The sequence below is a fragment of the Typopeltis vanoorti genome, chromosome 16 (assembly GCF_054136105.1).
Source record: "Typopeltis vanoorti isolate ZY-2024b chromosome 16, IOZ_Tvanoo_1.0, whole genome shotgun sequence".
NCBI classification, from domain to species: domain Eukaryota; kingdom Metazoa; phylum Arthropoda; class Arachnida; order Uropygi; family Thelyphonidae; genus Typopeltis; species Typopeltis vanoorti.
Genome location: NC_143564.1, coordinates 98,600,416 through 98,613,854, shown reverse-complemented (window position 1 = coordinate 98,613,854; position 13,439 = coordinate 98,600,416). Strand labels below are relative to the sequence as shown.

At 34.5% G+C, this 13,439-nt stretch overlaps 1 protein-coding gene across 1 annotated transcript in view; it reads left to right on the top strand.

Annotated features, from left to right (window-relative positions):
- LOC150098214 (furin-like protease 1, isoforms 1/1-X/2) overlaps positions 1-13,439 on the top strand; it is a 469,518-nt gene that overhangs the window by 397,459 nt on the left and 58,620 nt on the right. Inside the window, 1 exon segment of the mRNA XM_090405967.1 lies at positions 4,461-4,600. Within this exon segment, the coding sequence (XP_090262093.1) occupies positions 4,461-4,600 (140 nt within the window).

The window sequence follows — 13,439 nt, the reverse complement described above, 5'->3', positions numbered from 1 at the left end:
TCTTTATGGTTCGTCCCAACTTTGCATCATCTGCAAACAACTGAATATCTCCATCCAAATCTTTGCCAATATCATTAATATACAAGTTAAATAGTAATGGCCCTAAAACAGATCCCTGAGGCACTCCACTAGTGACTTTCCTTTTCCTGGATATTGCACCCCCATACACAACTTGTTGATACCTATCAGATAGCCAGTCTCCAATCCAATGCACTAATCTAATATCCAACCCCATCTGCTCTATTATGCTCTAGTTTGACTGTCAACTTATCATGAGGTACTCTATCAAAAGCTTTTGCGAAATCCAAGTATATTACTGTGTATCCTTCTCCTCTGTCCAAGGAAGCAGTCACTTTATTGTAATAAGTAAGTAGATTACTAAAACACGACCTCCCTTTAGCAAATCCATGCTGTCCATCAAAGATTATACCATTGTTGTCAACCCAACTCTGGATCCTAGTTCTCACAAGCTTCTCCAACAACTTAACCACAACACCTGACACACAGATAGGCCTATAGTTTGATGCTTGAGTTCGATCACCTCCTTTATGAAGTGGCACAATCTTGCCCTCCTTCCACTCTTTAGGGACTTGACCAAGTGCAAGACTCGTATTAAAAAAATATGTCAAGGCAGGTGTCAACTCTCTGGCACATTCCTTCAGAATACGCGGTGATATATTATCAAGTCCCACAGCCTTATTTACATCTAGTTTACTCAACTCCCCAAACACCTCTTGCTCACTTACAGTCAGTCTCTCCTCCCCATCATCAACTGCTCTTAATCTCTCCATGAAGTCACATTCACAAGTTTGAAAGATCTTTATGAACTGCTCATTAAGTATCTCCACCACACATTCTGCAACAGCTGTCTTTATACCATTTCCTCCAATCAATGTCATCCTTTTTTAGCTTCATTAGCTAACTGCTGTTCATACCTCTCTTTAGCTACTCTCACCAACCAAGTCACTCTCCTTGCCTGGTCTTTGTAGAACTCATGAAATTGGTTACTTCCACTTCTCTTATGCTGCCTCCACAATGCCCTTTTTCTCTGTATTGCATGCTTAATCTCTTTATTCATCCATCTCACACCTAACTTATTTAACCTTCTCACCCGTGGTATACATTTAGACATTGCATCCACTAAATATTTTTTGAAAATCCCCCAAGCTGCATTGATCTCTTTTCCAGCTAACTCCTCATTCCATGCTACACCTGCAAGCTGTCTCCTGAGCTCTTCATAATCACCCCCCTTGTAGTTCCACATATACCCTTTTTTCACATAGTGGGAGATCAGGGGAGAACCAGAGGTCATCCCTGGAAACTGTATAAAGAGGGTGTGAGTAGGGGAGTGAGAGGCAGGTTTTTTTCATGCAGAGTTGTGAATGATTGGAATGCCTTGCCTGAGAGTGTGGTGTCTGCAAGGAGTTTGAGTGTGTTTAAGATACGGTATGATGAGATGTGTGTGTGATAAAAGGACCTCCCAGTTGAGTCTTTGACTCCATGAGGTCTTATTTAATAATAATAATAATAATAATATTTTTGTATATCTGACAATCACTTCCTTCTCTGCTATTTAGATCCCCAACAAGGACCAACTTTTCTTTTTTCATTGTGTCAGTTGCTTTTTCTAAAGCCTCAAAAAATTTCTCCACTTCTACCTTAGTAGAACCATAGGCACAAATAAGTCTCATTGTCCAGTTCCCCATTTTCATATTTGCCCACATCACTCTACTTGAAACTGCCTGCCATTCAAGAAGATTAGCTTCGTAGTTTGTGTTGAATACTATGGTTACTCCTTTTCCTTGATTGTTATTTTCTGAATATAACATTTTGTATTTATTGCTCAAAAAGATCTCGCCAGTTTTTGTCTTTTTTGTTTCAGTCACCCCTATTATGTCGATGTGGTACTTATCTAATTCTTCAGCTAGCTCCATTTCTTTGCCATTCAGGCTTCTTATGTTGATAGTACCGATCTTTAACTCTGATGATGTTGAGTTGGGGTTTGTTTTCAGATTTGTTCCAGTAGCTGACTTTTCACTGTTCACCCTGGTGAAAACAATGGGGGGCCTTGTTTAACTGGGCGACACCCCAGCCAGCATGAAATTTTGTCATGTTGTACCATCGTTTTATAATTTGGTTTAAGCCAATAAGAATTACAATTTGGTCGGCTAAATCCCAAATTGCCAGCCTATCCTCATTTGTTCAGTATCCAGGTAGATACCCAACCGGGTGCACCACGAGAAGGTGAGGATTGGACATTAGGTCAGAAGCTCTGGTCAGTTCTCTGCATTACTTTAAAGACTATATGGAGGTCTCCTCTCAGTTATACAGCTTTGACCCTTAAGCACCCCAAACACATTGGTGCTTTCATTAAAGTTTATTATTTTTTGTTATATTTAGGGAAATTTTTTAGTATGCTGATATGTTCATTTAGTGCAAATAACTCAATTGTCCAAAAAATGTCACCTGGTCCCTTTCTAATAAACATGGACCATATGACTTCTGTATTAATTCAATCTTGGTATTTTCTTGAGCCTGGCTGCCACTGATGAGATCTCAATAAAGGTCAAAACCAGTCTAGGTAGTGACCCTTCCCATAATATTTAGCAATATACACATCCAAAATTAAGTGTACTTTGTATAATGGTATACTCTGGCAATTGATGTGAAGTCAACAACTTCTATATACAGGAAAACCTCATTTAACACAATTAATTAATCCATCAATTTATGCACGCTAAGCAAATACATTAAACAATAGGAATAATTATAATTCATCCATCAGTTATCATAAATTTGGGAAAAAAATTATATTATAAGCTATATTAGAGGATAAAATCATCAAAGTTAATAAAAATCAAATATCTAAATGTTTGATTGAGTTACTTTTTTTACAGAAATATTAAGTAAAGATGTTTGAATCATGCTTGACTTTTTCATCTTGTCATGCAATTTGCAATAGCTGGCGATCGCTTTATCAAAATTTCAGCAGACTTCGATACTTCGTTCCATATCAGGATCAGCATCAAACAAAATTTCAATTTCCTTAGCATACTCAATGTGATTGAAAACTAGCTCAAGTTATTTTGCAGTTAGCTTCTTATTTGTAACATTCTCTTCATGTTGGCACTCCTTATCTTCTTCATATGCACTATGTTCTTCTAGTTGAAAGAGATCATTCCCACTTAACTGTTCTGAATGGGAATCGAGCAATTTTTCTCACATCCTTTATCCAGTTCATTAAATCCAAGTTATTTTCTTATTGTGCTTATTTCTTCAATAATGTTAGATCTTGGATTTTGCACACGATAAACTAACATAGGCTTGAGTTTAAAGCCTATGCATTACCTCCTAATAAAAGCTTAAAAATAAAAATAAAAGATGATCTTTAGATACTATGTATCATGGTTGAGATACTTCAGTTTTAATTAGGAAAGTTTTTGTTGGCATATGCTTTAAAAGAGACCAGTTTCGTTGACATTGAGTATTTGCCAATCGTCATAATCACCTTCCTAAATTATCCTTTGCAATTATCCTTGGCCACAAAATCTTTATCTGGACTAGCAGATTCCCCAGTTATTCTTAAGTTATGCAGTCCAGCTCAAGTTTTAAAATGGTCAAACTATCCTAGACTTGCAGTAAAGCTTTCACATTCCTCTTGAAATGTGGTCTCTTTTAATGAGGTAAAAATATTGAGAGCTTTTGCTTGACTATTCCTTGTACTAAGAGGTATTTTATTTCGGTTATAATCCTCAATCCAGAGTAAAAGAAGACGCTCCATCTGGATCATTAAATGGCTTCTATTTTGGGTGATCTGAATGTTAAAGAACCAATAGGAACTTTCCTTATTCTTTCTGTTCTTTGCTCTTATTTAATATAGTCCACACTGTAGAGACTCGTTGTATACCAGGTCTCGCACAGCATTACTTGTATTACTAGTGGTGCTATGTCTCTTAATGACTTCCAGCTTTTTTGCTCGCAGCAGATAGGTGACAAAAAATTTTTCGTAATGCAAAATTTTGCATAATGTAAAAAATTCGTGTTAACTGATTAATCACTCATTTAAAGTGGGAAATAGTATCATTTCACTCACTCGCACTAACTGATTATCGTGCATATCTAATTCGCGTTTAGCAAGGTTTTCCTGTACAAATAAGCTAGTTATGAAGGTACTTCATGTGCAAACTTTGATTATTTACACTTTAATAAAAGATTAAGCAAGAATACAATTTCCTGTGAAATATAATTTACTTTGTAACCAAGTGAAAAACTTTCTTCAACTTTTTCTTCCTTTATTGCTTGAATTGCTATAAAAAGCAACAATAATCATATTGTTGATAGTAATAAACTATTTTATTTGTACCTGCATTAAAAAAAAGATGAGATCCATCATGATTTCATTTGATTTAATAACATGAGAGGTTATTGTGTTTCTACATTTTTTCTTTTCTTTTGAATAGTTCAACAATTCTAGCCATGCGTCCAATGGATAATTCTCGATCAGGCTTCCAGTCGTGGCCTTTCATGACCGTCCATAATTGGGGTGAAAGTCCCAATGGCATATGGAAGTTGGAAATTCACAATGAAGGACGTTTTTATGGTAACTGTTTGCCTCATATTTTATATAGATAAACTTCCAGTGAATAATTGAATAAATTATTCAAATTAAAGTACCTTCATATGCAGTAATTTACATGACATCTGATCTTTTAGCACCCAGCACTCCAGAACTAGGTTTCATTTTTCCTTTGTTCTTGGGCTTATTTCCATAGTTGACAAGGAATGATGGTTTGATAATTTTATATCTGCCTGCTGGGTTTACACACACACACACACACACACACACATATATATATATATATGTAGAAAGTATTTTACCTTGGGTATAATAAATGTAAAAAAATACCAAGCTATTTTTAAACCTGGTTTTACTCCATATCCCAAGTAAGCAAACAGACAAACAAGTCAAGTTTGCACCTGCACGTATTGGAACTCTAGCTGACCCTCAAAGTAGTGCAAGACCAAGGCAACTCTTGGTAAATGTAGAATAAGCCCTGATCACTAATCTTAATATTTAACCTTAATGCAAAGCACATCTCCTGGAGGAGATGTATGATGTTTTGCATTAAGGGCAAGGAGCCACTACCCAGACCGGTTTCGACCTTTATTGAGGTCTCATCAGTGGGAGACAGGCTAGAAATACCAAAATTTAGTAATACAGAGCTTGTAAGTATTTTACCAGAACAAGTTACCATAAGGGGTTTTAACCTTATTAAAATGCCTGGTATTTTTTAACATTTATTATACCCAAGGTAAAATACTTTCTACCTTTATATCTCCTCCTGAGATTTTTATTTAATAAGGTTAAAACACCTTATGGTAACTTGTTCTGGTAATATATATATATATATATATGTGTAAAAAGTTTTTTACTTTTGGTGTAATATACATTAAAGATACCAAGCTATTTTAATTATAAACCTGGTTTTAATCCATTTCCCAAGTAAGCAAACAGACAAGTACGTCAAGTTTGCGCCTGCAAGTAGTGCAAATCTGGGTGACCCGCACGTAGTGCAAGTCTTAGGCAACTCATGGTAAAGGTGGAATAAGCTGTGATCACTATTCTTAGTATTTACCCTTAATGCCAAACACATCTCCTTGAGGAGATGTATGATGCTATGCATTAAAGGCAAGGGGCCATTACCCAGACCGGTTTCAACCTTTATTGAGGTCTCATCAATGGCAGCCAGGCTTAGAAATATCAAGGTTTAAGGAATACAGAGCTTATAAATATTTTACCAAAACAAGTTACCATAAGGTGCTTTGACCTTATTAAATAAAAATCTCAGGATGAGAGATAGATGTAGAAAGTTTTTTACCTTGGGTACATCTCCTCAAGGAAATGTATTTTGCATTAAGGGTAAATACTAAGAATAGTGATCAGAGCTTATTCCACCTTTACCACGAGTTGCCTAAGACTTGCACTACGTGTGGGTCACCCAGACTTGCAGTGCAAACTTGGCTTACTTGTCTGTTTGCTTACTTGGGAAATGGATTAAAACCAGGTTTATAATTAAAATAGCTTGGTATCTTTAACATCGTCATCATCATCATCATCATCATACGTATCAAGGATTTAGGCCTAGCATGGCCTGCTCCGGCCTTAGAAGTCATCTTTGAATCGTTTAAGAGGACTCCACGTCTTGGTTTTCTTTTTCCTAATGGCTTGTACTTAAAGGTTTGTTTTGGTAATCTTTCTGTTTTCATTCTTTGAACGTGTTCCATCCATTTATGTTTATATTTTTTAATTTTTTCTATTACTGGTTCTTGGTTTAATTCTTTCATAATATCTTCGTTTCTTTTGTGATCAAATAGGGTATACTTTGCAGTTTTTCTCATAAACTTCATTTCTGCTGTTGTTAATCTTTGTTTGTCTTTTTGTTCTATTGTCCAGATTTCGCTTCCATACATTAAGACCGGTAAGCCTAATGTATTGTATACTTTTAGCCTGGTTTGTTTTTGAACTAGGTTTGGTTTAAATATAGAGTTAATTACACCTGTTATTTTTAAATATTTTGCAATTGTTTATATCTTTTTCATTTTCATATGTGATCATACATCCTAGGTAGTTAAATGAATTCACCTGTTCTAAGATCTTGTTATCTATTACTATTTTAGTTCTTGCTGGATCTTGTCCTTTAAAGGCCATAGTTTTTGATTTTTCCATTGATATTATCATACCATAATCTTTGGATATCTCATTTAGATTTAAAATAGCTTTCTGTAAGTTATCTTCAGAATTTGTAATTATTATTTGGTCGTCTGCAAAGAGGAGAGTGTTTAAGTTAACTGTAGGTGAAAGTTTAATTCCTTGATGTAAATTTTTACTCCATTTTATTATTATTTCATTTAAGTAGATATTAAAAAGAGTTGCTGAGAGGGGACATCCCCGTCAGACCCCTTGGTTTTTTCTCACTTGTATATGATAGCTCGTGATTTAATCTTATTTGTATTTGATTATTTTCATATATACTTGTGATAGCTTTTAGGATATTATTTGGTATTTGTCTTTCTTTTAATATGCTAAATAATATGTTTCTTTTAACTTTGTCAAATGCTTTTTCAAAGTGCAAAGAGGAGAGTGTTTAAGTTAACTGTAGGTGAAAGTTTAATTCCTTGATGTAAATTTTTACTCCATTTTATTATTATTTCATTTAAGTAGATATTAAAAAGAGTTGCTGAGAGGGGACATCCCCGTCAGACCCCTTGGTTTTTTCTCACTTGTATATGATAGCTCGTGATTTAATCTTATTTGTATTTGATTATTTTCATATATACTTGTGATAGCTTTTAGGATATTATTTGGTATTTGTCTTTCTTTTAATATGCTAAATAATATGTTTCTTTTAACTTTGTCAAATGCTTTTTCAAAGTGCAAAGAGGAGAGTGTTTAAGTTAACTGTAGGTGAAAGTTTAATTCCTTGATGTAAATTTTTACTCCATTTTATTATTATTTCATTTAAGTAGATATTAAAAAGAGTTGCTGAGAGGGGACATCCCCGTCAGACCCCTTGGTTTTTTCTCACTTGTATATGATAGCTCGTGATTTAATCTTATTTGTATTTGATTATTTTCATATATACTTGTGATAGCTTTTAGGATATTATTTGGTATTTGTCTTTCTTTTAATATGCTAAATAATATGTTTCTTTTAACTTTGTCAAATGCTTTTTCAAAGTCAATAAATGCAATATGTGTTTCTAAATTATATTCTCTTCTTTTCTCTATTATTAATTTTAGGCAAAAGACTGGGTCTATACATGATCGTCCTTTTCTAAATCCATTCTGTACTTCTAGAATAAAGTTTTCGGAATATTTCATTAGTTTGTTATTTAAGATTCTGCTATATATTTAGTATACTGATACCTCTATAGTTTTTATTGTCATCTCTATTACCTTTCTTAAAGATAGGAATCACAATTGCTTTTTTCCATTCTATTGGGGGGATACCAGTTGAGTAAATTTTATTTTAAAATAATAGGAGTCTTTCTTTGAATCTTGTTCCTGCATATTTATATAGTTCTGAATCTAGCTTATCTCCTTCAGGTGATTTTCCGTTTCTTGTTTCTTTCAGGCTGATTTCTAATTCTTCTTCAGTTATTTCCTTTTCATTTTCGTTAATTGTTTGCCAGTTGTCTTTTTTAAAATATTTGTCTGTCCACAGTTCTGTGTAGTAATTTAGAAATTCTTCTAATTTCAATTCAGTGTTTAATTTTATGTTTTCTTTGGTATCTGCATTTAGGTGTTTCAAAATCTTTTATACATTGGGTCTTATTTTATATAAATCATGTTCTAAATTAGAAACAAATTTATTCCATGATTCTCTACGTCTTTTTCTGATTTCTCTTTTAGCTATTTGTATTCTATTTCATCTTCTAATCTTTTACTGCTTAACCATTTGTGATAGGCTTCTTTTTTTCTTTTTGATTATTTCTTTGATTGTATCATCCCAGATCTTCAGTTTTTTTCATTTATTGAATTTTTTGGTCTTTCCTAAGCTTTTATTTGCTGGTGCATTTAGTATCATTTTTATATTAAGCCATTCTATTTCTATTTCTTCATTTTGTTTTATTTTATCTAGATATTGGTTAATTCTTTGTTCATATAGCCATTGTACATTTGTGTCATTCAATAGTCTAGTTTTATAAACAAATGTTTCAATTTTTCTTTCTGTTCTTGTTACTTGTAGCCATTTAGGTGCTAATCTTAATTTTATTTTAACAAGGAAGTAGTGACTGCTTATTTCATATCCTCTGTGAACTCTAACATCTAGTGAAAATTTTGATGTCTTTTCATTTAATATGAAGTAATCTAATATTGATTTCCATCCTCTTGCTGCCCAAGTATGTTTATGTATGTCTTTATGTTTATAGAAGGAATTCATTATTTTTAGGTTATTATAAACTACATAGTCAATCAATTTTTTACCATTTCTGTTTAGAGTGTGTTCTCCGTGTATTCCTATATTATTATTAATTTTCATGTTTCCAATTCTTGCATTTAAGTCTCCTGCTAAAATTATGTAATCATTTTTATTTATTATATTATATATATTTTGTAGCTGATTATAAAAATCAATATTATCCTGTTCTCTTCCTTCACTGGGGCAGCATATAAACCAATTATTGTTAAAGTTAAATAGCCTCTATCTATTTTTATTCTAGCTTATATTCTTCTTTCGTTCCATAATTTATAATGTTTTAACTGTTTTGAAAGGGAGTTATGGATCCAAATCGTGACTCCTGCTTGTGCTCTTTGGTCTCTGTCGACTCCACTGTATATCACATTAAAATTTTCAGTTCTCATAGTTCCTTTTAATTTCTTTTTTGTTTCAGTGATTACTGCTATTTTAAAATTTCTTTCATTTAATAACTGGTCTAATTCTATTTCTTTATATGCTACTCCTCTTACATTCCAGTTTGCTATGTGTATTATATTTTGTCGTTTCCATTTTCGTTTTCCCTTTTCCGTTCAAGGGTCGTTTCCCATAGATGCAATCCGATTATCTTTTTCTGTCAGCTTACAAGTAGGATTATGTTCTCCATGTCAGGGGACTAGCCTGACGATGGAATAGTTGTTCAGTGGTAGGGCTGCTAAAGGCTTCTGAACTAGCCTTAAGCCTTAAACCTTAAGGCTTCTGAACTAGCCTTCTTCTGAATTTAAACCCATAGGAGGAATAGGGTATATTGAAGGGGAAAGAGTAGATTATAGAAGAAATATAGTAAGGTTTATAGAGAGGACATAGTTGTAAGGCCAGAAATGGAAAGACCCCATATCCCTCGAGTACTCTAATAGCATAAGGGTCATAAAGTAAGAAGAGTTGACTGATAAGGCCTTATAGGAAAGATTAAAGTAAGTGGATCTTCCTCAAAGTAGAAGAAGGAGAGGATAGATCCAGCTAGGGGTCCATGGGAGTGCCGCTTCCCTTACAATCAAGATGATTGCCCCTTATGGCCCTGTTGGTCCACGAGTCCTTATTCAGTATATTTGGACCACCCCACCATATATATATATATATATATATAAACACACGCATGCGCATGTACACACATAGAAATCTTTAACATATATATATTTTTTTTTTTTTAAGAGAGAGAGTATTCTTATATTTGCAGCTAACAAAAAGAAAATAATCTGCAATTCATTGCTGTATACTATATTGCATTTTTTCATCAGATTAATTTTTTTATATATTTTCAAAATGGAACATCCATCCACAAAGTTTCTATTGTGCCCAGGCAAAAATTGAGAAAGTGTCAGTAATCAATTGAACCACCACCATCCTTTTTATCAGGCCTTTATGGAATGTTATGGAATGTACTTAACCTCTTCCAATGTTACTCTATTTATTATACAGGCATCTCCATGAAGTTTGAAGACTGATGTTGGGAAGGCTATGCTTATTTTCACAATTCCTATTCACCTCTTGTTAAGCTCATTCACTAACAGAATATTAACAGCCACCTGTGATAACTCATTCACCACTCTCTATATATGATAATACACTGGATTCAAACCAGATTTTAAAATATTTTTTATCAACCTCTATGGAATGTTACACTCAGACAAAGTGCAAAAAATCCCTTTAAGTAACTTGCATGTTTCTCTAATATCCCATCTTTTCTATCAAATAAGTCTTGCAACTTAGAAACTTTCAAATGATCTTCATAAAGATCATTATATAGATTTGTCACCAGCTGGGGCACTTTTCATCACTTCCTTATCCCAAAGGAATACAGGCAACCAGATTCACAGTCATCCATATAAAAACCTTATAAGAATGGTTTACTTATCTCTGCTTGACAGTGTGTTCTTCAACATCGTAATCTGATGTGCTATGTTAGCTGCTTTTGCAATATGCTCTCTGAACTTCAACACCCTCTCAACAGTCAGCACGAAATCCCTGGTCTCACCAATTTCCTAAAGTCCATTACTATCAATGTAGTTAGTGCATAGCTTGCATCTTTTCGTTATTATTATTCTTATTATCCCAAGATAATATATAATATAAAACAAAACCTCATCTAGGAGGTCCTTTTGTCATACATACACAGCTCATCATGCTGTGCCTTTCACCCCCTGCTCACACCCTCCTTATACAACTTCCAGGGATGACCTCTGGTTCTCCCACCATTTTCTGTAAAACTCCTCCAACATTGATCCTATAACAACCCCTTACCAACTTGTAGGTCTCTATCATATCATCCCTCCTCCTCCTATCCACTAGACTCTGTAAATTACATCTTCTCAATCTTTCCTCATATTCGACATTACAGAGATCAGAAACTACCTTAGTCAGTCTCCTCTGGATCCTTTCCAACATCTCTTCAACCTTTTGAAAATCAGGTGACCAATCTAGCACAGTAGTCTATATGTAGCCTAATCAAAGCCTTATGCAATAGAACAAGAATTTCCTTGCTTCTACAAGTCAGTATTCTCTGCATCATTCCCAGAATTCTTTGTGTTGTCCTCACAATTTTGGCAACGTGTCCTCTAAATTTTAGATCCTTATCCACCATCTCAGCAAGATCTGTTATTTCCTCCACCTCAAACAATATATTCCACCAAATGTAAATTCTACTTCCCATCTTTGTTTCCCAAATTTTAAAACCTTACATTTTGCAGCTTTGAACTTGCATCCCCATTTCCGTGCCCATTCACTCAATTTATACAAGTTTTCTTGTAAGGCCACAACATCTCTACTCTTCATAATTCATCCCAACTTTGCATCATCTGCAAACAACTGAATATCCCATCCAAATCTTCTCCAATATCATTAGCATACAAGTTAAACAGCAATGGCCCTAAAACACACCCCTGAGTCACACCACTAGTGACTTTCCTCTTCTTGAATATCGCTCTCCCATAAACAACTTGCTGATACCTATCAGATAGCATGTCTGATCGAATGCACTAATATAATATCCAACCTCATCCCCTCTAGTTTGACTATCAACTTATCATATGATAATCTATCAAAAGCATTTGCAAAATCTAAATATACTACTGTGTATCCCTTTCCATCACCTTATTGTAATAAGTAGATTGCTGAAACATGACCTCGCTTTAGCAAATCGATACTGTCCATCAAAGGTAATACCATTGTTGTCCACCCACTTCTGGATCCTAGTTCTCACCAGCTTCTCCAACAATGCAACCACAGCACCTGACACACAGATCGGCCTATAATTTAATCCCTGAGTTCTATCACCTCCCTTATGAAGTGGCACAATCTTGCTCTCCTTCCACTCCTTTGGAACTCGACCAGTGCAAGACTCATTTTAAAAAAATATGTCAAGCCAGCTGTCAACTCCAACACATTCCTTCAGAAGGAATGTGTTGGAGTTGTATTATCAAGTCCAACAATTATCAAGACGTGGTGATGTATTATCAAGTCCAACTGCCTTATTAACATCAAGTATGCTAAATTCCCCATGCACCTCTTGCTCACTTACAGTCATTCACTCCTCCCCATCATCAACTGCTCTGAATGATGTCACATTCACAAGAATGAAAAAACTTTATGAACTGCTCATTAAGTATCTCCACTATATCTTCCGCAGTAGTTGTCCTTATACCATTTTCTCCAATCTGTGTCATCTTTCCATAATCATTATTTTTTTCTTGCTGGCTTCATATCAAAAAAACTCCTTAGGATTCTTTTTAGCTTCATTAGCTATCTGCTACTCATACTTTACTTTTGCTACCCTTACCAACCAAGTCAGCCTCCTTGCCTGGTCTTTGTAATCCTCATGTAATTGGTTATTACCACTTCTCTTATGCTGCCTCCATAATGCCTGTTTTCTGTGTATCCCATGCTTAATCTCTTCATTCATCCATTTCACGCCTACCTTATTTAACCTTCTGACCCTTGTAATACATTTACACATTACTTCTACTAGATAGTTCTTAAATATCTTCCAAGCTCTATGATCTCTTTCCCAGCTAACTCCCCATTTCATGCTGCACCTGCAAGCTGTCTCCTGAGTTCTTCATAATCATAAGTCTGACTTGTAAATCTTGTAATTCCACATATACTCTTTTCTCACAGAAGTCCTCACACTGCTGACAACCACCCAGGTAATCACTTCATGGTTACTCCCATGGTTGCTTTTCATCCAAAGGTGCATATATATACTTTACACTCTGCACTACCTGTCACTTAAATCATTCGGCAGGATATCTATTTCACCTTTATTAACTACTACCCTCCTCATTTTAGCATCATCAGTGAATATCGAGATATTTCTATTCAGATCATTCATAATATTATTAATATGCAAATTAAACAGCAGTTCATATTTGGGACTCGATCTGCTGCTGTTCCCTCTTTGATTCTGTTTACTATATATTACTTTTTGATGTCTGGCATCAGCCAT